This window comes from Panulirus ornatus, chromosome 16 (assembly GCF_036320965.1).
Source record: "Panulirus ornatus isolate Po-2019 chromosome 16, ASM3632096v1, whole genome shotgun sequence".
Lineage (NCBI taxonomy): Eukaryota > Metazoa > Arthropoda > Malacostraca > Decapoda > Palinuridae > Panulirus > Panulirus ornatus.
The window spans coordinates 26,368,396-26,395,130 of NC_092239.1; the positions used below are offsets into that span (position 1 = coordinate 26,368,396).

Here is a 26,735-nt window from a genome sequence, read left to right on the forward strand (position 1 = left end):
ATGAGGGGGAGGGGGATGGTATTCCATATGTGGCGAGGTGGCGGTGGGAATGAATAAAGGCAGGCAGTGTGAATTGTGTGCATGGGTGTATATGTGTGTGTCTGTGTGTGTATATATATGTGTACATTGAGATGTATGGGTGTGTAGGTTTGCGTGTGTGGGCGTGTGTGTATATACATGTGTGTGGGGGTGGGTTGGGCCATTTCTTTCTTCTGTTTCCTTGCGCCACCTCGCAAATGGGGGAGACAGCGACAAAGCAAAATAGATAAATATAATATAATATAATATATATATATATATATATATATATATATATATATATATATATATATATATATATATATATATATATATATATATATATATATATATATATATATATATATATATATATATATATATATATATATATATATATATATATATATATATATATATATATATATATATATATATATATATATATATTATCCCTGGGGATAGGGGAGAAAGAATGCTTCCCACGTATTCCCTGCGTGTCGTAGAAGGCGACTAAAAGGGGAGGGAGCGGGGGGCTGGATATCCTCCCCTCTCGTTTTTTTTTTTTTAATTTTCCAAAAGAAGGAACAGAGAATTGGGCCAGGTGAGGGTATTCCCTCAAAGGCCCAGTCTCCTCTGTTCTTAACGCTACCTCGCTAATGCGGGAAATGGCGAATAGTTTGAAAGAAAAAGAAAAATATATATATATGTGGTGTGAGGTAGTTTGATCGAGTAGTTTTGATCACACCACACATTGTCCTCAAACATCTCATTTCCAGCACATCCATCCTCCTGCGCACAACTCTATCCATAGCCCACGCCTCGCAACCATACAACATTGCTGGAACCACTATTCCTTCAAACATACCCATTTTTGCTTTCCGAGCTAATGTTCTCGACTTCCACACATTCTTCAAGGCTCCCAGGATTTTCGCCCCGTCCCCCACCCTATGATCCACTTCCGCTTCCATGGTTCCATCCGCTGCCAGATCCACTCCCAGATATCTAAAACACTTTACTTCCTCCAGTTTTTCTCCATTCAAACTTACCTCCCAATTGACTTGACCCTCAACCCTACTGTACCTAATAACCTTGCTCTTATTCACATTTACTCTTAACTTTCTTCTCTCACACACATATATATATATATATATATATATATATATATATATATATATATATATATATATATATATATATATATATATATGTATATATATATATATATATATATATATATATATATATATATATATATATATATGTATATATATATATATATATATATATATATATGTATATATATATATATATATATATATATATATATATATATATATATATATATATATATATATATATATATATATATATATATATATATATATATATATATATATATATATATATATCATTGGGTGGGGGAGGGGGCGAAAATTCTGGGAGACTTGAAGAATGTGTGGAAGTCGAGAACATTATCTCGGAAAGCAAAAATGGGTATGTTTGAAGGAATAGTGGTTCCAACAATGTTGTATGGTTGCGAGGCGTGGGCTATGGACAGAGTTGTGCGCAGGAGGATGGATGTGCTGGAAATGAGATGTTTGAGGACAATGTGTGGTGTGAGGTGGTTTGATTGAGTAAGTAACGTAAGGGTAAGAGAGATGTGTGGAAATAAAAAGAGCGTAGTTGAGAGAGCAGAAGAGGGTGTTTTGAAATGGTTTGGGCACATGGAGAGAATGAATGAGGAAAGATTGACCAAGAGGATATATGTGTCGGAGGTGGAGGGAACGAGGAGAAGAGGGAGACCAAATTGGAGGTGGAAAGATGGAGTGAAAAAGATTTTGTGTGATCGGGGCCTGAACATGCAGGAGGGTGAAAGGAGGGCAAGGAATAGAGTGAATTGGAGCGATGTGGTATACCGGGGTTGACGTGCTGTCAGTGGATTGAATCAGGGCATGTGAAGCGTCTGGGGTAAACCATGGAAAGCTGTGTAGGTATGTATATTTGCGTGTGTGGACGTATGTATATACATGTGTATGGGGGTGGGTTGAGCCATTTCTTTCGTCTGTTTCCTTGCGCTACCTCGCAAACGCGGGAGACAGCGACAAAGCAAAAAAAAAAAAAAAAATATATATATATACATATATATATATATATATATATATATATATATATATATATATATATATATATATATATATATATATATACAGGGTGTTAAAAAACGATGGGAACAAAATTTGACAGTTGACAGGGACACCCAAAGCAAACACTTTTTCAAGAATACCAAAAATTGCAAAACTAGTTAGTTTTCGAGATACTGAGCTTTAAAGTTTTAACTTGACACCTATTCACAAGCATTTTCGTTTCTAACGTATGATATAGTGAAAAATGAAACAAATATTGTGTAAACAGATGTATTATCGATCACAATCTACAATAGCTGTGCGAAGTGTCTGCCTTCTGCTTCAATGCAGACCTGACACCTCCTCTGAAAAGACTGCTGGACACGAGACAACATTCTTGGATCTTCGGCAATGAATTCTTGATTAGACAAATGTGCCATGTTGTCACCACGACGTGCAACGGTGAACTAATTCGTAAACACCGAGTGTTGCCACACCTTAATCAACCGAGTGTTGCCAGATTGTAAGCTAATATTACATTTAAAGTTTACAGTTCAGGCATACCAAAGTTAAAACTTTAAAGCTCGGTATCTCGAAAACTACCTAGAATGCAATTTTGGGTATTCTTGAAAAAGTGTTTGCTTTGGGTGTCCCTGTCTACTGTCAAATTTTGTACCTGTCGTTTTTTAACACCCTGGTAGAGGATGTGTGGATCAGGTGTTTGCTTTGAAGAATGTATGTGAGAAATACTTAGAAAAGCAAATGGATTTGTATGTAGCATTTATGGATCTGGAGAAGGCATATGATAGAGTTGATAGAGATGCTCTGTGGAAGGTATTAAGAATATATGGTGTGGGAGGCAAGTTGTTAGAAGCAGTGAAAAGTTTTTATCGAGGATGTAAAGCATGTGTGCGTGTAGGAAGAGAGGAAAGTGATTGGTTCTCAGTGAATGTAGGTTTGCGGCAGGGGTGTGTGATGTCTCCATGGTTGTTTAATTTGTTTATGGATGGGGTTGTTAGGGAGGTAAATGCAAGAGTTTTGGAAAGAGGGGCAAGTATGAAGTCTGTTGGGGATGAGAGAGCTTGGGAAGTGAGTCAGTTGTTGTTCGCTGATGATACAGCGCTGGTGGCTGATTCATGTGAGAAACTGCAGAAGCTGGTGACTGAGTTTGGTAAAGTGTGTGGAAGAAGAAAGTTAAGAGTAAATGTGAATAAGAGCAAGGTTATTAGGTACAGTAGGGTTGAGGGTCAAGTCAATTGGGAGGTGAGTTTGAATGGAGAAAAACTGGAGGAAGTGAAGTGTTTTAGATATCTGGGAGTGGATCTGGTAGCGGATGGAACCATGGAAGCGGAAGTGGATCATAGGGTGGGGGAGGGGGCGAAAATTCTGGGGGCCTTGAAGAATGTGTGGAAGTCGAGAACATTATCTCGGAAAGCAAAAATGGGTATGTTTGAAGGAATAGTGGTTCCAGCAATGTTGTATGGTTGCGAGGCGTGGGCTATGGATAGAGTTGTGCGCAGGAGGATGGATGTGCTGGAAATGAGATGTTTGAGGACAATGTGTGGTGTGAGGTGGTTTGATCGAGTGAGTAACGTAAGGGTAAGAGAGATGTGAGGAAATAAAAAGAGCGTCGTTGAGAGAGCAGAAGAGGGTGTTTTGAAGTGGTTTGGGCACATGGAGAGGATGAGTGAGGAAAGATTGACCAAGAGGATGTATGTGTCGGAGGTGGAGGGAGCAAGGAGAAGAGGGAGACCAAATTGGAGGTGGAAAGATGGAGTGAAAAAGATTTTGTGTAATCGGGGCCTGAACATGCAGGAGGGTGAAAGGAGGGCAAGGAATAGAGTGAATTGGAGCGATGTGGTATACCGGGGTTGACGTGCTGTCAGTGGATTGAATCAAGGCATGTGAAGCGTCAGGGGTAAACCATGGAAAGCTGTGTAGGTATGTATATTTGCGTGTTTGGACGTATGTATATACATGTGTATGGGGGGGGGTTGGGCCATTTCTTTCGTCTGTTTCCTTGCGCTACCTCGCAAACGCGGGAGACAGCGACAAAGTATAAAAAAAAAAAAGGAGATGGAATGAGTATTTTGAAGGTTTGTTGAATGTGTCTGATGACAGAGTGGCAGATATAGGGTGTTTGGGTCGAGGTGGTGTGCAAAGTGAGAGGGTTAGGGAAAATGATTTGGTAAACAGAGAAGAGGTAGTAAAAGCTTTGCGGAAGATGAAAGCCGGCAAGGCAGCAGGTTTGGATGGTATTGCAGTGGAATTTATTAAAAAAGGGGGTGACTGTATTGTTGACTGGTTGGTAAGATTATTTAATGTATGTATGACTCATGGTGAGGTGCCTGAGGATTGGCGGAATGCGTGCATAGTGCCATTGTACAAAGGCAAAGGGGATAAGAGTGAGTGCTCAAATTACAGAGGTATAAGTTTGTTGAGTATTCCTGGTAAATTATATGGGAGGGTATTGATTGAGAGGGTGAAGGCATGTACAGAGCATCAGATTGGGGAAGAGCAGTGTGGTTTCAGAAGTGGTAGAGGATGTGTGGATCAGGTGTTTGCTTTGAAGAATGTATGTGAGAAATACATAGAAAAGCAAATGGATTTGTATGTAGCATTTATGGATCTGGAGAAGGCATATGATAGAGTTGATAGAGATGCTCTGTGGAAGGTATTAAGAATATATGGTGTGGGAGGCAAGTTGTTAGAAGCAGTGAAAAGTTTTTATCGAGGATGTAAGGCGTGTGTACGTGTAGGAAGAGAGGAAAGTGATTGGTTCTCAGTGAATGTAGGTTTGCGGCAGGGGTGTGTGATGTCTCCATGGTTGTTTAATTTGTTTATGGATGGGGTTGTTAGGGAGGTAAATGCAAGAGTCTTGGAAAGAGGGGCAAGTATGAAGTCTGTTGGGGATGAGAGAGCTTGGGAAGTGAGTCAGTTGTTGTTCGCTGATGATACAGCGCTGGTGGCGGATTCATGTGAGAAACTGCAGAAGCTGGTGACTGAGTTTGGTAAAGTGTGTGGAAGAAGAAAGTTAAGAGTAAATGTGAATAAGAGCAAGGTTATTAGGTACAGTAGGGTTCAGGGTCAAGTCAATTGGGAGGTGAGTTTGAATGGAGAAAAACTGGAGGAAGTGAAGTGTTTTAGATATCTGGGAGTGGATCTGTCAGCGGATGGAACCATGGAAGCGGAAGTGGATCATAGGGTGGGGGAGGGGGCGAAAATTTTGGGAGCCTTGAAAAATGTGTGGAAGTCGAGAACATTATCCCGGAAAGCAAAAATGGGTATGTTTGAAGGAATAGTAGTTCCAACAATGTTGTATGGTTGCGAGGCGTGGGCTATGGATAGAGTTGTGCGCAGGAGGATGGATGTGCTGGAAATGAGATGTTTGAGGACAATGTGTGGTGTGAGGTGGTTTGATCGAGTAAGTAACGTAAGGGTAAGAGAGATGTGTGGAAATAAAAAGAGCGTGGTTGAGAGAGCAGAAGAGGGTGTTTTGAAATGGTTTGGGCACATGGAGAGAATGAGTGAGGAAAGATTGACCAAGAGGATATATGTGTCGGAGGTGGAGGGAACGAGGAGAAGAGGGAGACCAAATTGGAGGTGGAAAGATGGAGTGAAAAGGATTTTGTGTGATCGGGGCCTGAACATGCAGGAGGGTGAAAGGAGGGCAAGGAATAGAGTGAATTGGAGCGATGTGGTATACAGGGGTTGACGTGCTGTCAGTGGATTGAATCAAGGCATGTGAAGCGTCCGGGGTAAACCATGGAAAGCTGTGTAGGTATGTATATTTGCGTGTGTGGACGTGTGTATGTACATGTGTATGGGGGGGGTTGGGCCATTTCTTTCGTCTGTTTCCTTGCGCTACCTCGCAAACGCGGGAGACAGCGACAAAGTATAAAAAGAAAAAAAAAAAAAAAAATATATATATATATATATATATATATATATATATATATATATATATATATATATATATATATATATATATATATATATATATATATATATATATATATATATATATATATATATATATATATATATATATATATATATATATATATATATATATATATATATCAGGTTAACAGACGGGGGCTACACGAGTGAAAAACTCTCATTAAAATCACAAACAACAATCACACACAAATACACACACAGTCATGGGCACGTACAACACGCTCTTATCTTTAAGTTAAAGTAAGGGAAGGTAGAGATTGGCACAGAGGCCATGAGAATAATGGGTCTGTGAGGCATTAACAAACGTGGCAGATGATAGAAGAGAGTACCAGACAAGAGGCAAGAGAGGGTGATTCGTATGGACGTGCTGGTAAAAATGCTAAGTATTATCTATCAAACACTGCCGCTCATTCTGTGATGATGATTAATAGAAAATATAAGGAAAATCTTGGGATTAAGGGATTTAAAGTCTTTGGGAATTAAAGAATATTGAGAAAAAGCGTGACAGATTAAATAAAAAGGGATTTCTGATTCTGACTGACAGTCGAGAGGTTTCTCAACAAAGTTGATTGAAATTAATTCATAAATCTTAGAATAAGTTTAGGACTACGGTATATGAGCTTGGCTTGTGAGCATCTTGAAGATTATCTGGTTTTGTGTGAAGTTTTTGATAAAACTCAAACTGAATCTTAGCATATGAAGGAGATGTATCATAAGATGGTGCCAAGTTTGATTAGGTTCTGAATTATCACAAAATCAAATGATGGAAAAGCTGAAAATGAGATCAGGCCACAGGCAAGAGGACACATTTGGTGGGAAAGATTAGAGTGAAAGATCAAAAGGATCTTGGTTGGTTCTTCTCCTGAGTTTTCTGTGGAAGGAAATACTCGTTATACCCAGACAAGAGACTGAAGAAGGAAACAGGGGAGACAGAACAGTTATGATACTGGGGCTAAGGAGGAGAAATAGAAAGCACTGGCTCGTGCAGAGAAGCATCTGTCCTCTCAGGACAAAGGAAAACTGAGACATTATATTACTGATTTAAGCTACAGAGATGGCAGTGTGCTCTGTTAAGGACGAGTTGAATGCATGATTTAGTAGCATGCATAATATTCACCATTACTGAATGATGACAGAAACAGAAATTTTAAAAACTACTACAAATATATACGTGGATGAATAACCAGGCAAGACACAACATTGAAAGAGTTGCTGAAATAAGATGTAGGCAGAAATAAACTTGTGATTTTTAAGCTGGTAGATTGATACATCCCAAGACAGGAAAAACATTAACGATGGCATAAATACGAATGACAGAAACGCTAGAGGTTACAGACATGGCGCGTGTGGTTTTAGAGATTAGAAAACAAAAGGAACAAAGAAAATAGGTAAATTTATCTACGGTGTCAGAGGAAGACCAGAAACGGCTACTTTTGTGTAGCTAGGAGAGACATATCTAAACTAACTTTATGAATAACTTGCCAACAGCGATTTCAATGGAGTGTTCATCGGAGTTGATGGATCAAAAGGAGAGAGAAAGAGATATGAATAAGGTAGAAAAATAGGACCCACACACACCTCCCTGAGCAGCAGTAGTCGAGGCGGATGAACAGGTGGGGCCCAGCCGTGCAATGATGAGGGTAAACAGCCTTGGACAAACAGTGGGGGGACGGCCATAATCCGGCATTACGGGTGATGGAGGCGACGACACGCGACAATGCCAAGATATAGGGTGGTACCTCCTTCAGGTCTGGATCTACAACTCCAGCCCATCCTCAACTACTGGGCTGCAACTCCAGCAAGGACATGGTCACACCCATCGACAACGGTAACCTCCAGAAGACCGATTTCGACGATGAAGGCCTGCACTGTGGCTGAGAGATTGACTTGAGGAGGCAGAAGTGATATTGTGACAGTGATTGTGTCAGCGTCGCGTCGCCTCGCCGCAGTGTATCGAGACAGACTTCCCCAGAACTTTTAAAGGGGAAGTAAATGTTTATAGTTGTGTTAATGGAGTGATAGTTTTCATGCATGGTGTTTTTGACAAGAAAATAGTGAAGTTGGAGAAAAATGTAGCTTAGACATTGAAGCTTATTGACACAGTGGTGAAATTGATGAAAACTGCTATTGACGTTTGTGTGAATAAATTGTACATTTCCTTTTCCATAGCCAGAGGTTGAACCATTATGTGACATTCATTTTTTTTCATTCATTTCAAGCTAAAAGTTTGTTTTCTAAATTGTTTCTTACATTTTCCATATGTATATATATGTATGTGTGTGTGTGTGTGTGTATGTGCATATGTGTGTGTGTGTGTGTGTGTGTGTATATGTATATATATATGTATATTATCCCTGGGGATAGGGGTGAAAGAATACTTCCCACGTATTCCTCGCGTGTCGTAGAAAGCGACTAGAGGGGACGGGAGCGGGGGGCCGGAAATCCTCCCCTCCTTGTATTAACTTTCTAAAATGGGAAACAGAAGAAGGAGTCACGCGGGGAGTGATCATCCTCCTCGAAGGCTCAGAGTGGGGTGCCTAAATGTGTGTGGATGTAACCAAGATGTGAAAAAAGGAGAGATAGGTAGTATGTTTGAGGAAAGGAACCTGGATGTTTTGGCTCTGAGTGAAACGAAGCTCAAGGGTAAAGGGGAAGAGTGGTTTGGAAATGTCTGGGGAGTGAAGTCAGGGGTTAGTGAGAGGACAAGAGCAAGGGAAGGAGTAGCAATACTCCTGAAACAGGAGTTGTGGGAGTATGTGATAGAATGTAAGAAAGTAAATTCTCGATTAATATGGGTAAAATTGAAAGTTGATGGAGAGAGGTGGGTGATTATTGGTGCATATGCACCTGGGCATGAGAAGAAAGATCATGAGAGGCAAGTGTTTTGGGAGCAGCTAAATGAGTGTGTTAGCGGTTTTGATGCACGAGACCGGGTTATAGTGATGGGTGATTTGAATGCAAAGGTGAGTAATGTGGCAGTTGAGGGAATAATTGGTATGCATGGGGTGTTCAGTGTTGTAAATGGAAATGGTGAAGAGCTTGTAGATTTATGTGCTGAAAAAGGACTGATGATTGGGAATACCTGGTTTAAAAAGCGAGATATACATAAGTATACTTATGTAAGTAGGAGAGATGGCCAGAGAGCGTTATTGGATTACGTGTTAATTGACAGGCGTGCGAAAGAGAGACTTTTGGATGTTAATGTGCTGAGAGGTGCAACTGGAGGGATGTCTGATCATTATCTTGTGGAGGCTAAGGTGAAGATTAGTATGGGTTTTCAGAAAAGAAGAGTGAGTGTTGGGGTGAAGAAGGTGGTGAGAGTAAGTGAGCTTGGGAAGGAGACCTGTGTGGGGAAGTACCAGGAGAGACTGTGTACAGAATGGAAAAAGGTGAGAACAATGGAAGTAAGGGGAGTGGGGGAGGAATGGGATGTATTTAGGGAATCAGTGATGGATTGCGCAAAAGATGCTTGTGGCATGAGAAGAGTGGGAGGTGGGCTGTTTAGAAAGGGTAGTGAGTGGTGGGATGAAGAAGTAAGAGTATTAGTGAAAGAGAAGAGAGAGGCATTTGGACGATGTTTGCAGGGAAAAAATGCAATTGAGTGGGAGAAGTATAAAAGAAAGAGACAGGAGGTCAAGAGAAAGGTGCAAGAGGTGAAAAAGGGCAAATGAGAGTTGGGGTGAGAGACTATCAGTAAATTTTAGGGAGAATAAAAAGATGTTCTGGAAGGAGGTAAATAGGGTGCGTAAGACAAGGGAGCAAATGGGAACTTCAGTGAAGGGCGTAAATGGGGAGGTGATAACAAGTAGCGGTGATGTGAGAAGGAGATGGAATGAGTATTTTGAAGGTTTGTTGAATGTGTCTGATGACAGAGTGGCAGATATAGGGTGTTTTGGTCGAGGTGGTGTGCAAAGTGAGAGGGTTAGGGAAAATGATTTGGTAAACAGAGAAGAGGTAGTAAAAGCTTTGCGGAAGATGAAAGCCGGCAAGGCAGCAGGTTTGGATGGTATTGCAGTGGAATTTATTAAGAAAGGGGGTGACTGTATTGTTGACTGGTTGGTAAGGTTATTTAATGTATGTATGACTCATGGTGAGGTGCCTGAGGATTGGCGGAATGCGTGCATAGTGCCATTGTACAAAGGCAAAGGGGATAAGAGTGAGTGCTCAAATTACAGAGGTATAAGTTTGTTGAGTATTCCTGGTAAATTATATGGGAGGGTATTGATTGAGAGGGTGAAGGCATGTACAGAGCATCAGATTGGGGAAGAGCAGTGCGGTTTCAGAAGTGGTAGAGGATGTGTGGATCAGGTGTTTGCTTTGAAGAATGTATGTGAGAAATACTTAGAAAAGCAAATGGATTTGTATGTAGCATTTATGGATCTGGAGAAGGCATATGATAGAGTTGATAGAGATGCTCTGTGGAAGGTATTAAGAATATATGGTGTGGGAGGCAAGTTGTTAGAAGCAGTGAAAAGTTTTTATCGAGGATGTAAGGCATGTGTACGTGTAGGAAGAGAGGAAAGTGATTGGTTCTCAGTGAATGTAGGTTTGCGCCAGGGGTGTGTGATGTCTCCATGGTTGTTTAATTTGTTTATGGATGGGGTTGTAAGGGAGGTAAATGCAAGAGTCCTGGAAAGAGGGGCAAGTATGAAGTCTGTTGGGGATGAGAGAGCTTGGGAAGTGAGTCAGTTGTTGTTCGCTGATGATACAGCGCTGGTGGCTGATTCATGTGAGAAACTGCAGAAGCTGGTGACTGAGTTTGGTAAAGTGTGTGGAAGAAGAAAGTTGAGAGTAAATGTGAATAAGAGCAAGGTTATTAGGTACAGTAGGGGTGAGGGTCAAGTCAATTGGGAGGTGAGTTTGAATGGAGAAAAACTGGAGGAAGTGAAGTGTTTTAGATATCTGGGAGTGGATCTGTCAGCGGATGGAACCATGGAAGCGGAAGTGGATCATAGGGTGGGGGAGGGGGCGAAAATTTTGGGAGCCTTGAAAAATGTGTGGAAGTCGAGAACATTATCTCGGAAAGCAAAAATGGGTATGTTTGAGGGAATAGTGGTTCCAACAATGTTGTATGGTTGCGAGGCGTGGGCTATGGATAGAGATGTGCGCAGGAGGATGGATGTGCTGGAAATGAGATGTTTGAGGACAATGTGTGGTGTGAGGTGGTTTGATCGAGTAAGTAACGTAAGGGTAAGAGAGATGTGTGGAAATAAAAAGAGCGTGGTTGAGAGAGCAGAAGAGGGTGTTTTGAAATGGTTTGGGCACATGGAGAGAATGAGTGAGGAGAGATTGACCAAGAGGATATATGTGTCGGAGGTGGAGGGAACGAGGAGAAGAGGGAGACCAAATTGGAGGTGGAAAGATGGAGTGAAAAAGATTTTGTGTGATCGGGGCCTGAACATGCAGGAGGGTGAAAGGAGGGCAAGAAATAGAGTGAATTGGAGTCATGTGGTATACAGGGGTTGACGTGCTGTCAGTGGATTGAAGCAAGGCATGTGAAGCGTCTGGGGTAAACCATGGAAAGCTGTGTAGGTATGTATATTTGCGTGTGTGGACGTGTGTATGTACATGTGTATGGGGGGGGGGGGTTGGGCCATTTCTTTCGTCTGTTTGCTTGCGCTACCTCGCAAACGCGGGAGACAGCGACAAAGTATAAAAAAAAAAAAAAAAAAAAGAAAAATAGGAAGCATCAAAAAATGGCTAAAGAATGCCTTTAGCATTTGTAGGTTGGTAAGTGTGTTGAGTAATGCTAAAACAAGATCCCGGTGGAGTCGAGGCTCTTTCTCTTTCCCTACATAACGATCTGGAACAAATAGTCAGATACCCAACACTATCTCGTTTCCGTTACAACTATTACTTCAATTTATTTTCTTTACTGTTGAACCCCTTCACTATACATTATTTCTGAACCTATGGTTCCTCCGACCATAATCTCATTGCAGTCACTTCTAACTGGGTACAATTACACTCAGTCCCGTTCTAAATCCCGTTTTAAAAAAGCAAGCTTTAACACTTTGAGGGAGCTCAACTGTCATCCCTATACGGCTTCTTTACTGACTCCTTCAGATGCATACTGCTTCGCCGGCCGGGATGCCTCATGATGTGCTGAACGTAGAACGGAGGCTTTCTTGGCTGGGATGGAACCTACATCCTATCGTCTACTAAATCTCTCTCTCTCTCTCTCTCTCTCTCTCTCTCTCTCTCTCTCTCTCTCTCTCTCTCTCTCTCTCTCTCTCTCTCTCTCTCTCTCTCTCTCTCTCTCTCTCTCTCTCTCTCTCTCTCTCTCTCTCTCCTCAAATTCTTGCAAGTTGGTCATTCCATTACTAATTCTTAGAGAAAAAAGAAATTGATAACTCTCACTTTTAATTAAGCTCTTGCTGATTCTGTACTTAGTCCTGTGCCCGTGTCTCCTTAGACTGAGGCTATAACATCTTGTATCTTTCCTCATGCAGGGTCTTCTGGGCACTTTGCCAAATAGCATTCATCCTCCTTACCCACCAATTTCATTTCAATCTAAAAATCCAAATTTCTCCTTCTTAGAAGCACGCTGTAATGCAGCACATCCTTGAGAAAGAAGACCACTCTAATTTTTCCAACAATCGGCCCATTGCTCTCATTTTAGGGTATCTCAACAGTGTTTGAGACTCTCGAATGATCGCCTTCTCTGGTACACCTACAACCCCATGTACTCGCTTGTGATCACCAATATGGATATCTCAGTGTAAGGTTTGCTGGTGCTCTTTTCTGATATATGATCCATCCCTGATCCTCCTGTCTAAGGAAATGTGAAAATTTCTTTTTAGCCTTCGACATCCTCAAAGCATTCGACGGTGTAGCGCAGATCTTGGCTTCCTCAGCTTACTTGTCAAGTTTGTCTGCTTCTTTGTCTCCCCTGATGCATCGCTTCCACTCCGGCCATCCTATTGTAGTTGTCGCTGTTGATGCATCATCCGTCTCTTGTCCTATTATCATTGGTGTCCCTTAAGGCTCTTATATCATCTGTTCTCTTTCTTCTTTTGCTGAATATCTTTTTGTATTCAGTTTAACCCTTTTCAATCTTAAATACTTGTTTCATTTCTCTCTCAGAACGAATTTCTTCTAGCATGAAAAAGAGAGAAAGCAGTAACCTGATTAGATTTTTCCCAATGTCTTTCTTTAGAGTCATGGCAAGCGGTCTGGTGAAAAGAGAAGAGGCGGTGAAAGCATTGCGTTAGATAAAATGTGACAAGGACGCTGGAGTGATTGATATTACAGTCGAACTCTTAAAGAATGGGAGAGACATTGTTCTTGATTGATTAGTATGGATTTTCAGTGTATGTGTATATATGATGAGGTGCACGAGGATTGGTGGAATGTATGTGTAGTGCCATTGTGTAAAGGCAACGGAGTCAAAGATGAGTGTTCGAATTACAACAGTGTAAGTTTGCTAAGTATGCCTGGAGAGTTGTATGGAAGATCAGTGACTGGAGGCATGCACAAAACATCAGACTGGGGAAGTTCAGTGTGGTTTCAGGAGTGGAAGGTGATGTGAGGGTCAGGAGCTTACTCTGAAGAATGTATATGTATACTCAGAGGAACAGAATGATTTGTGTGTGGTATATAATGATCTGGAGAAAGCATATAACAGGGGTGGTGATAGAGGTTTTCTGTGGAAAGTGTTAGAAAATACATGGCGTCGGGAGAAAACCTTTAAAAGCAGAAAGTTTTTATCAAGGTATTAGCACGTGTGTGCAAGTCGTTAGAGAGGAGGGTGAGTGGTTCTCAGTGAAGGATGATTTGCGGCAAGTGTGTCTGATGCCACCATGACTTTTTAATCTATTTATGAGTGAAGTGGTAAGGGAGGTAAACACGATTCTTAGAGAGATAAGCGAGTGCGCGGTCTGTTGGGTTGGAAGTACCTATGAGGTGTCGTTTGCTCCGGGGAGATGGGCTTATCCCAACACCGTCCGCCTTTCTTGGTGGCTCGTGTTCAACTCTTGGGTCCTCAACTGAAAATTTTTTTGTTTGATTTACATGTGAACATGACATGTTCTGATATATCCTAGATACATTCGAGATCCCCTTGAGCTGATTTACAGCGTCCTCAGGACCAGAGTGCTGGTGGCCAGTCTGCCCCGTATGTCCTACAGTGAGAGTGCGGGGCCCGCCCGGGGCCCGCCCTAAAGCTATAGATAGTAGTTCCAGAGAGATAGGCTTTAACCCAACGCTGGTGAAGTGGTTACACCTTCTTGTAATTCAATTTCTAAAATAGCGAACAAAAGGAGTCAAGCGGGGAGTGTTCATCCTCCTGGAGGGCTCACATTAGAGTGACTGAGTGTGTGCGGATGTAACCAAGATGAGACGAAAGGATAGGTAGCATGTTTTAGGAAAGAAACCTGGATGTTCTGGCTCTGAGTGAATTGAAACTCAAGGGTTTGAGTGATAGAGACCGGAACATGTAGGGGGTGAGAAGCGTGCAAGGAATAAAGTGAATTGGAACGATTTGGTATACCGGGGTCGCATGCTCTCAATGGACTGAATCAGGGCATGTGAAACATCTGAGGTAAACCATGGAAAAGTCTGAGAAGGCCTGGAGTTGTGGTTTCGGTGAATTACATATGACAGCTAGAGACTGAGTGTGAGCGAATGGAGCCTTTATTGTCTGTTTTTCTGGCGCTACCTCGCTGACGTAGGCGGTTGCGATGATTTTTCCTGTGGGGAGGGGATGAAGGCAAGCGAGTATGAATATGTACATGTGTATAAGGGTGTGCAAGTCTACATATATGTACGTATATGTTGATATGCATATGTATATGAATGTACATGTACCTGTATGGACGTGTATGTATATATGTGAGAATTTGAGTGGATGCGTCTTTTTTTGTCTATTTTCTGGCGTTGCCTCGATGACGCGAGAAACGGCGATCAAGTATGATAAGTGAATTTATATATATATATTTCTTCTTTTTCTTTCAAACTATTCGCCATTTCCCGCATTAGCGAGGTAGCGTTAAGAACAGAGGACTGGGCCTTTGAGGGAATACCCTCACCTGGCCCAATTCTCTGTTCCTTCTTTTGGAAAATTGAAAAAAAAAAAAAAAAAAACGAGAGGGGAGGATTTCCAGCCCCCCGCTCCCTCCCCTTTTAGTCGCCTTCTACGACACGCAGGGAATACGTGGGAAGTATTCTTAATCTCCTATCCCCAGGGATATATATATATATATATATATATATATATATATATATATATATATATGATCAGACATCCCTCCAGTTGCACCTCTCAGCACATTAACATCCAAAAGTCTCTCTTTCGCACGCCTGTCAATTAACACGTAATCCAATAACGCTCTCTGGCCATCTCTCCTACTTACATAAGTATACTTATGTATATCTCGCTTTTTAAACCAGGTATTCCCAATCATCAGTCCTTTTTCAGCACATAAATCTACAAGCTCTTCACCATTTCCATTTACAACACTGAACACCCCATGCATACCAATTATTCCCTCAACTGCCACATTACTCACCTTTGCATTCAAATCACCCATCACTATAACCCGGTCTCGTGCATCAAAACCGCTAACACACTCATTTAGCTGCTCCCAAAACACTTGCCTCTCATGATCTTTCTTCTCATGCCCAGGTGCATATGCACCAATAATCACCCACCTCTCTCCATCAACTTTCAATTTTACCCATATTAATCGAGAATTTACTTTCTTACATTCTATCACATACTCCCACAACTCCTGTTTCAGGAGTATTGCTACTCCTTCCCTTGCTCTTGTCCTCTCACTAACCCCTGACTTCACTCCCCAGACATTTCCAAACCACTCTTCCCCTTTACCCTTGAGCTTCGTTTCACTCAGAGCCAAAACATCCAGGTTCCTTTCCTCAAACATACTACCTGTCTCTCCTTTTTTCACATCTTGGTTACATCCACACACATTTAGGCACCCCACTCTGAGCCTTCGAGGAGGATGATCACTCCCCGCGTGACTCCTTCTTCTGTTTCCCATTATAGAAAGTTAATACAAGGAGGGGAGGATTTCCGGCCCCCCGCTCCCGTCCCCTCTAGTCGCTTTCTACGACACGCGAGGAATACGTGGGAAGTATTCTTTCACCCCTATCCCCAGGGATAATATACATATATATATACATATACACACACACACACACACACACACACATATGCACATACACACACACACACACACACATACATATATATACATATGTGGAGGCTAAGGTGAAGATTAGTATGGGTTTTCAGAAAAGAGGAGTGAATGTTGGGGTGAAGAAGGTGGTGAGAGTAAGTGAGCTTGGGAAGGAGACCTGTGTGGGGAAGTACCAGGAGAGACTGTGTACAGAATGGAAAAAGGTGAGAACAATGGAAGTAAGGGGAGTGGGGGAGGAATGGGATGTATTTAGGGAATCAGTGATGGATTGCGCAAAAGATGCTTGTGGCATGAGAAGAGTGGGAGGTGGGCTGTTTAGAAAGGGTAGTGAGTGGTGGGATGAAGAAGTAAGAGTATTAGTGAAAGAGAAGAGAGAGGCATTTGGACGATTTTTGCAGGGAAAAAATGCAATTGAGTGGGAGAAGTATAAAAGAAAGAGACAGGAGGTCAAGAGAAAGGTGCAAGAGGTGAAAAAAAGGGCAAATGAGAGTTGGGGTGAGAGACTATCAGTAAATTTTAGGGAGAATAAAAAGATGTTCTGGAAGGAGGTAAATAGGGTGCGTAAGACAAGGGAGCAAATGGGAACTTCAGTGAAGGGCGTAAATGGGGAGGTGATAACAAGTAGCGGTGATGTGAGAAGGAGATGGAATGAGTATTTTGAAGGTTTGTTGAATGTGTCTGATGACAGAGTGGCAGATATAGGGTGTTTTGGTCGAGGTGGTGTGCAAAGTGAGAGGGTTAGGGAAAATGATTTGGTAAACAGAGAAGAGGTAGTAAAAGCTTTGCGGAAGATGAAAGCCGGCAAGGCAGCAGGTTTGGATGGTATCGCAGTGGAATTTATTAAGAAAGGGGGTGACTGTATTGTTGACTGGTTGGTAAGGTTATTTAATGTATGTATGACTCATGGTGAGGTGCCTGAGGATTGGCGGAATGCGTGCATAGTGCCATTGTACAAAGGCAAAGGGGATAAGAGTGAGTGCTCAAATTACAGAGGTATAAGTTTGTTGAGTATTCCTGGTAAATTATATGGGAGGGTATTGATTGAGAGGGTGAAGGCATGTACAGAGCATCAGATTGGGGAAGAGCAGTGCGGTTTCAGAAGTGGTAGAGGATGTGTGGATCAGGTGTTTGCTTTGAAGAATGTATGTGAGAAATACTTAGAAAAGCAAATGGATTTGTATGTAGCATTTATGGATCTGGAGAAGGCATATGATAGAGTTGATAGAGATGCTCTGTGGAAGGTATTAAGAATATATGGTGTGGGAGGCAAGTTGTTAGAAGCAGTGAAAAGTTTTTATCGAGGATGTAAGGCATGTGTACGTGTAGGAAGAGAGGAAAGTGATTGGTTCTCAGTGAATGTAGGTTTGCGCCAGGGGTGTGTGATGTCTCCATGGTTGTTTAATTTGTTTATGGATGGGGTTGTAAGGGAGGTAAATGCAAGAGTCCTGGAAAGAGGGGCAAGTATGAAGTCTGTTGGGGATGAGAGAGCTTGGGAAGTGAGTCAGTTGTTGTTCGCTGATGATACAGCGCTGGTGGCTGATTCATGTGAGAAACTGCAGAAGCTGGTGACTGAGTTTGGTAAAGTGTGTGGAAGAAGAAAGTTGAGAGTAAATGTGAATAAGAGCAAGGTTATTAGGTACAGTAGGGGTGAGGGTCAAGTCAATTGGGAGGTGAGTTTGAATGGAGAAAAACTGGAGGAAGTGAAGTGTTTTAGATATCTGGGAGTGGATCTGTCAGCGGATGGAACCATGGAAGCGGAAGTGGATCATAGGGTGGGGGAGGGGGCGAAAATTTTGGGAGCCTTGAAAAATGTGTGGAAGTCGAGAACATTATCTCGGAAAGCAAAAATGGGTATGTTTGAGGGAATAGTGGTTCCAACAATGTTGTATGGTTGCGAGGCGTGGGCTATGGATAGAGATGTGCGCAGGAGGATGGATGTGCTGGAAATGAGATGTTTGAGGACAATGTGTGGTGTGAGGTGGTTTGATCGAGTAAGTAACGTAAGGGTAAGAGAGATGTGTGGAAATAAAAAGAGCGTGGTTGAGAGAGCAGAAGAGGGTGTTTTGAAATGGTTTGGGCACATGGAGAGAATGAGTGAGGAGAGATTGACCAAGAGGATATATGTGTCGGAGGTGGAGGGAACGAGGAGAAGAGGGAGACCAAATTGGAGGTGGAAAGATGGAGTGAAAAAGATTTTGTGTGATCGGGGCCTGAACATGCAGGAGGGTGAAAGGAGGGCAAGAAATAGAGTGAATTGGAGTCATGTGGTATACAGGGGTTGACGTGCTGTCAGTGGATTGAAGCAAGGCATGTGAAGCGTCTGGGGTAAACCATGGAAAGCTGTGTAGGTATGTATATTTGCGTGTGTGGACGTGTGTATGTACATGTGTATGGGGGGGGGGGGGCCATTTCTTTCGTCTGTTTCCTTGCGCTACCTCGCAAACGCGGGAGACAGCGACAAAGTATAAAAAAAAAAAAAAAAAAAAAAAAAAAAAAATATATATATATATATATATATATATATATATATATATATATATATATATATATATATATTAATTTTATTATTATACTTTGTCGCTGTCTCCCACGTTAGCGAGGTAGCGCAAGGAAACAGACGAAAAATTGGCCCAACCCACCCACATTCACATGTATATACATACACGCCCACACATGCACATATAAATACCTATACATCTCAACGTATACATATATATAGACACACACAGAGACATATACACATATACACATGTACATAATTCATGCTGTCTGCCCTTATTGATTTCCGTTGCCTACCCCGCCACACATGAAATGAAAACCCCTCCCTCCGCATGTGCGCGAGGTAATGCTAGGAAAAGACAACAAAGGCCACATTCGTTCACACTCAGTCTCTAGATGTCATGTATAATGCCCCGAAACCACTTTCTCCCCTATACCTAGAGATAGGGAAGAAAGAATACTTCCCACGCATTCCTCACGTATCGTAAAAGGCGACTAAAGGGGACAGGAGCGGGAGGCTAAAAACCCTCCCCTCCTTGTATTTCAACTCTCTAAAAGGGGAACCAGAAGAAGGAGTCACATGGGGAGTGCTCATCCTCCTCGAAGCCTTAGATGAAGTGTCTAGATGTGTGTGGATGTAACCTAGATTAGAAAAAAAGGAGAGATAGGTAGTATGTTTGAGGAAAGGAACCTGGATGTTTTGGCTCTGAGTGAAACGAAGCTCAAGGGTAAAGGGGAAGAGTGGTTTGGAAATGTCTTGGGAGTAAAGTCAGGGGTTAGTGAGAGGACAAAAAGCAAGGGAAGGAGTAGCACTACTCCTGGAACAGGAGCGGTGGGAGTATGTGAAAGAGTGTAAGAAAGTAAACTCTAGATTGATATGGGTAAAACTGAAAGTTGATGGAGAGAGATGGGTGATTATTGGTGCATATGCACCTGGGCATGAGAAGAAAGATCATGAGAGGCAAGTGTTTTGGGAGCAGCTGAGTGAGCGTGATTCCTCGAGCAGATCTTAAAGACTTTAGTCAATCCATTCACGCAACTAATGGCCAGAACTGGTGTAAGCTGTGTTCTACACAGACAAACGTTGAATTTGTTTGGCCAGTTTTCATAAGAGAATGAAATGGTCTTGGAGTTGGTGGTGATGTTTGGGGGGGGGGGGGGTTTGCATGGGATTTGACCCCTTAGATAAAAAGTGATATTATGATCTTGGATGTAATTTCAAACACACCTTATATAACTACATTCAAATTAGCATCTGTTTTCATTTTTCTTTCGTTACTAGAAATCTGATACGTCAGAGGTTACTTGAAAGCAGTTAAGGCGCTCAGGTGTCGCTGTGTGGTGGGAACACTAGTTTGTTCCCGTTAAGTGTTATCTTTCCCGTGAAGCTCTGAGGCGTCTTTCGTCACACTTTTTTTTTTTTTCATAAAACGAAGCCTTTCTTTTCCTGAAATATTTTGTTTTCTCGTTATCAAGGCCATTGTTTCCACATCAAAAAACATCTCATCCGTAATATAAAGTATATAAAACGACCAATGAGGTCCATGTTACAGTTATCATTTAATCCAGTGAGCATGAAGATGTTAACCCTTAACCACGACAGTATGACCTTTGGGTATGATGGCATGAACTCAATCATTGGTGGTCATACCAAAGGTCATGCCATCACAACCAAATGTACCATCTTGCTTAAGGGTCGTGTACCATCGTGCTCGTTGGGCTGAACTCTCTGGCGTGAACCTTCGACCGGTGCACACTGCCTTATGTAGGCAGAGTCAGAGAGGGTCAGCTGTGTACCCTACCGTCCGTGAGACAGAGGCAGGGAGGGTCAGCTGTGTACCCTACCGTCTGTGAGACAGAGGCAGGGATGGTCAGCTGTGTACACTACCGTCCGTGATGTTATGGTTGGACTGGAGTCGTACCTACTGGTGTTTTTGAAGCTGTGATTCCTACTCGTGTACTTTCTTTCTGCAGCACATACGTTACTCTTCATCTTTCTTCAGCGTTCATCATTCACCCAAGTTCTTGAAGATTTTTTATTCGTCTTCCTCAAGAATATGAATATGTGCTAGATAATTAAAGGCTCTCGGTTAGCTCTGTTAAGATTCATTAGCTGTGCTGATGAGCAAGATGATAAATTCATCATGTGATGCTGCGGAAACTTGGAGGGTCGATCTCGTTGAGAGATTCGAAACTTTTAGACGGCAACTTGAGATGAATGTCATGTCTGTGATAAGTCATCATTCTCATTTTGTGTATTAGTTATTTACGTTAATGATAATTCTCCTTAATCAGCTCTTTGTTCGTGTACATATCGTCGTACATCCAACATCATGAGTACCAGAATTTCGTCTTAAAGGGCTAGTTTTCTCCTGGGGTAATACAGTGTATTGCCATTGTCAGCGCAGGAGCTTTTGTTATCATTTTATAGCCTCAAGAACTCCACCTGCAGGAGGCTCCTGTAGCTTCAAGGATGCATTACAATCAGCAGCAGAGGAAGGAAGGACTTTTTTGGAGTGAGTTCTTCGAGAAGATTGTACTTCAGTGACACAGCCTCGCCGATGTGTAACAAAGCCAATGGCAGATGGAGTCCAGAAACGTTAAGATGCCTTGTTAAACTAGAATCCATAACTACAATACCCTTATGCGTCACAGTTTTGATTTAAAACACCTAGAAATTCTATTGACAGCAGTGGGCGAGGAGGAGCAGGAGCAATTTCTGCAGGTATTTAGTCAGTGGATCGGACTAAAGCACATACAAAACCTTTTGACAGTAATGGGTAAGGAGGTGCAGGAGCAATTACGGCATCTTATCAACAGACAAAGAACATGAAGATTGAGGCAGAGAAACACACTCCCCTGTTCACATGTAGACACTTTACGTGCAACTTTATTTTGATTCAATGTCTTCCTCTACTCACATGCTTAAGTCTAATATAATCAGCTCCAGCATCTCTTCTTTCACTTGATATATCAGATCAAAGCTTCTGTTCCTTCCCCCACTCCTTCTTTCACTTAAACGGGGATCGGCTCGCCAAGGTGACACCTCATTACCCTTTCCCCACAGCATGAAAAATGCTGATTAAACAAGGCTGGAACAAGCTTTTCGTAAATTTTTCGAAAGGTTCACCTCGCCTTTATATCGTGGAGAGACCAATGTATTCTTCTGGTAACCTCACCTCTGTTCGCACCATCCTATACTTTAGAGAAAAAAGCAGAAGCAATTTACGAAGTTCCCACAACCCTCCCATGGTAGAATCTGTTTCTTACACTCTAAACCCATTTATAAGCACGCCCTTTCTGATTTTTCTTAGACCTTCCCTGCTTCTTAAAATACTCGAAATGTATTTTGCTGAATATAAAGCATATTGATTGCTTCGTCGTTTTAACGCTCATGTTTCAGATCCTTGTTTTGAGGTTTCTGACATGTGTTCAGCAGCTTGGGATTCGAAACTGTTCCTTTCAGAAACTTTCTAATGTTCTGCATTTTGCAATGTTCCAGCCAGGGTCCATTGCAGAGGTTAGGTTAGGGTTTCTCATCTGTCTTTTTCAGGTTTTCTAAGCCTTGTTTTCCTTCTCTCGTGTATCTGCAAGTGTTTATAACTGATCTCTACTTAACGGGAGAGGACCAGTGGCACCAGCAGTGATGCCTCTAATGGTAGGTCTAATGGTAAAACTCATCAGGGTAGAATGTGATGGATACTATTATAAGGAAAATAGATAAAGTTTAAGGTACAACGTGGGATTGAGATAATGCTCAGGATGTACCATGAAATGTCAAAGCAGTATATAACGTTCTGTGAAAGGTCAGACAACTGCACCAAATGCGTGGTCAGAGCTGAGGGAATGAAATGGAATATTAAGCTATGGACTCACCGTGAAAGGTCTTGGCAGCGTGTAGTTCTTGCTCGGTATGTTCTTACGGTAGCGGTTCTTGTCTGCGAACTCATAGAGGTGGTTAGTGTCAGTTGGGTCGGTGGTCCAAAAGCGTGGCTCCCGACGAGGATCCCTCGGGTTTGGGTCACGCATCCACGACCCGAAGTTGGAGTCGGTGTGTCGGTGGTAGACGGGCTTTCCGACCGCGGATAACATGCAATCTGTGACACCACAACAGCACCATGTTAGCTGATCCTCCAGAGGCTGTCATCAACCATGATAGTAAAATGCTACAGATGCTTATGATACAACTGTGGATGACAATGATGCAAACACAAGAAAAAAATTAATGGATACATCATTCACGTATCAAGGCTATAACACAATTATAGGTAAACATTGCAATAAACCAATGCGACACAAACTGATTGCTAAAAGCTGTCCTGATCTCCCTTCAACGCATAGGAAAGCTCAGCTATGACCAAACAGTCTTAAGAGGTCGATCAATCTTCTGAGGCAAGAGTTAGGTTTGGTCAGGCTTGTAGATTGCGGCCAGTGACTTACCAGTGGTCCTGTTCCTGAAGCCTGGGTATGTGTCGTTACCAAACTGCTCGACGCGGATGCCGAAGAGCACTACTTGACCCTCGGCACACTTGGGTACCTTGGGACAGTCTGGGCAGTCAGGGGGAGGAGGACACAAGTCGTCGAACAGGTCCACAAAGCGGGGCGGATCAGGGCCGAAGGTGAGGCCGTCTACCGTGCCCGTTGATGGGATGTACAGAGTCGGGTCGATCTCTGCGTCAGCAGGAGGAGGAAGAGGAAGATTAGGTTTGCCATCACTTATGCACCATTGATAATTTCTGTTTAACAAAATATGGCCCAACCTCGTCAAGATCTATGCAGAAATCTAATTCTAGTGCGGAGGTACATCAAGTAGTCACTGTACACGCATTACAAATCTATGATCACCATATCTAATTTTGCTTTTGATACGTCTCAGTCTTGTACCTTCACCACCCACAAGTCAGGCTGGTGTGTATATGTTGTCTATCTTGGAAGACTATCCATCAAAGAAAGCAATTGATTCATTCCAATTTTCTTTTGTCAATTATTGTTCTCTTAATCTTTATCTCTTTTTTTAATATTTTACTTTCATTCTTTTTCTTTTTTCTTTTAGCTTCATATCTCTCATCTCATTCTCCTGTTTTCTTTGAGATAAAAGTTATTGTTTTGACAGATGTGTACAGTACATTAGAGACTCAACTTATGTGTACAGTAAATTAAAGACGCAACAGATGTGTGCAATACATTACAGACTCGACAGGAGTGTAAAGTAAATTAAAGACTCGACAGTTGTATTCAATACATTAAAGACTCGAGATGTGTTTACAGTATTTTAAAGACTTTACATGTGTGTACAGTGCATTGCAGACTCAAGAGGTGTGTGCAGTACACCAAAGACTCTACAGGTGTGTACAGTACATCAAAGACTCAACAGGTGTGTACAATATATTAAAGAGTGAAGTGTCCGTCTGGACAAGACGGTCCAGTCACTTAGGTACATTAATGACCCTTCACGTTGGGTGACCCACAAGGAACGTGCTGAGGATTCACCAAACATGTGCTGGGCTACTTACCCTACAGATGTAGGACTCACGTTCTGAGGTTACTCATACTCGGTGGGGAACCCATCTACTGGGTATTCGCCACTCACATGCTGTAGGACTCACATGCTGGGTATTCACCTGGAAAGTACTAATAGGCTAACTATACACGTATTGGGTACTCATTGTCCGCGTGCCAGGGAGTAGTCGTACTTCACACGTAATGAAAGACCCAGCTTACCGTGCATGTGCTGAAGACTCATTTCTATGTTGTACATGCTAGGGACTCATCTTACCGCGCACCTGCTGTGGAATTCATCCTACCGTGTACGCAATTAGGGCTCATCTTACTTTACACACGCTTAGGGACTCATCTTACCGCGCAAGCGGAGGGGGACACATTGTACAATGTACAGGCTAAGGAACTCAACGTGTACCTCCCGGAGCAATCATCGCACTGTGCACGTGTTGGGGACTCTCATAGGATAGACTTACTGTACACATATATTGCCATTCTGCCCTGCGGCATGTGCATAGGGACTAACACTGCAGGGGTGGAGGAAGTCCATCTTTTACCGGACTCAAGACAGACGCGCTAGGGTATTGCGTCCAGGCTGGGGACTCGGCCTACTCACATACACATGTTCGAGATTGAATGTACTGATACCTTTCTTATAGTAGGCTAGAAACTTACGATGGAGCTTCGCGCCCTACAGAACTGAAATACTAGAACTGATGGGCAGGGCAGATGTATTCACTGGCTGGTGACTCACTTGTTGGTGGATATCCATGTTGTGGCTCATATGTTAGAGAACTCACAAAATGGGGTTCGCTTCAGACGTAGCACCCTGGGGGCTATGTGCCGTTGATTCACATCTAATTAATTTTCGTGCTGGTGGAGTGGCATACCCACGTACTCGGGAACCATACTGGAGGTTCACACAACAGGCACTCAAACATAAGGATCACCTGATGGGAAATCACACTGGGGTTCACGTGCCGGACACCTATACTGCCGCTGAGGTCTCGTATACTGCTGGCTAACGCGTTGGAGGAGTTACATACAAGGGACTCACATACGAGGGGATTCTCATACTGGGGACTCACATACGAGGGGATTCTCATACTGGGGACTCACATACGAGGGGATTCTCATACTGGGGACTCACGTACGAGGGGATTCTCATACTGGGGACTCACATACGAGGGGATTCTCATACTGGGGACTCACGTACGAGGGGATTCTCATACTGGGGACTCACATACGAGGGGATTCTCATACTGGGGACTCACGTACGAGGGGATTCTCATACTGGGGACTCACATACGAGGGGATTCTCATACTGGGGACTCACATACGAGGGGATTCTCATACTGGGGACTCACATACGAGGGGAATCTCATACTTGGGACTCACATACGAGGGGATTCTCATACTGGGGACTCACATACGAGGGGATTCTCATACTGGGGACTCACATACGAGGGGATTCTCATACTGGGGACTCACATACGAGGGGATTCTCATACTGGGGACTCACGTACGAGGGGATTCTCATACTGGGGACTCACATACGAGGGGATTCTCATACTGGGGACTCACGTCCGAGGGGATTCTCATACTGGGGACTCACATACGAGGGGATTCTCATACTGGGGACTCACATACGAGGGGATTCTCATACTGGGGACTCACATACGAGGGGAATCTCATACTTGGGACTCACATACGAGGGGATTCTCATACTGGGGACTCACATACGAGGGGATTCTCATACTGGGGACCCACATACGAGGGGATTCTCATACTGGGGACTCACGTACGAGGGGATTCTCATACTGGGGACTCACGTACGAGGGGATTCTCATACTGGGGACTCACATACGAGGGGATTCTCATACTGGGGACTCACATACGAGGGGATTCTCATACTGGGGACTCACATACGAGGGGATTCTCATACTGGGGACTCACATACGAGGGGATTCTCATACTGGGGACTCACATACGAGGGGATTCTCATACTGGGGACTCACATACGGGGGATTTTCATACTGGGGACTCACATACGAGGGGATTCTCATACTGAGGACTCACATACGAGGGGATTCTCATACTGGGGACTCACATACGAGGAGATTCTCATACTGGGGACTCACATACGAGGGGATTCGCATACTGGGGACTCACATACGAGGGGATTCTCATACTGGGGACTCACATACGAGGGGATTCTCATACTGGGGACTCACGTACGAGGGGATTCTCATACTGGGGACTCACATACGAGGGGATTCTCATACTGGGGACTCACATACGAGGGGATTTTCATACTGGGGACTCACATACGAGGGGATTCTCATACTGGGGACTCACATACGAGGGGATTCTCATACTGGGGACTCACATACGAGGGGATTCGCATACTAGGGACTCACATACGAGGGGATTCTCATACTGGGGACTCGCATACGAGGGGATTCTCATA

The 26,735-nt window shown here is 42.9% G+C and overlaps 1 protein-coding gene across 1 annotated transcript in view; it reads right to left on the reverse strand.

The window, feature by feature from the left end:
• Positions 1 to 26,735, reverse strand: part of LOC139753915 (uncharacterized) — a 330,432-nt gene that overhangs the window by 119,821 nt on the left and 183,876 nt on the right. Inside the window, exons 9-10 of the mRNA XM_071670874.1 lie at positions 23,207 to 23,437; positions 22,643 to 22,863 (exon numbers count right to left, since the gene is read on the reverse strand). Of these exons, the coding sequence (XP_071526975.1) occupies positions 22,643 to 22,863; positions 23,207 to 23,437 (452 nt within the window). The remainder of the gene's footprint in view (positions 1 to 22,642; positions 22,864 to 23,206; positions 23,438 to 26,735) is intronic.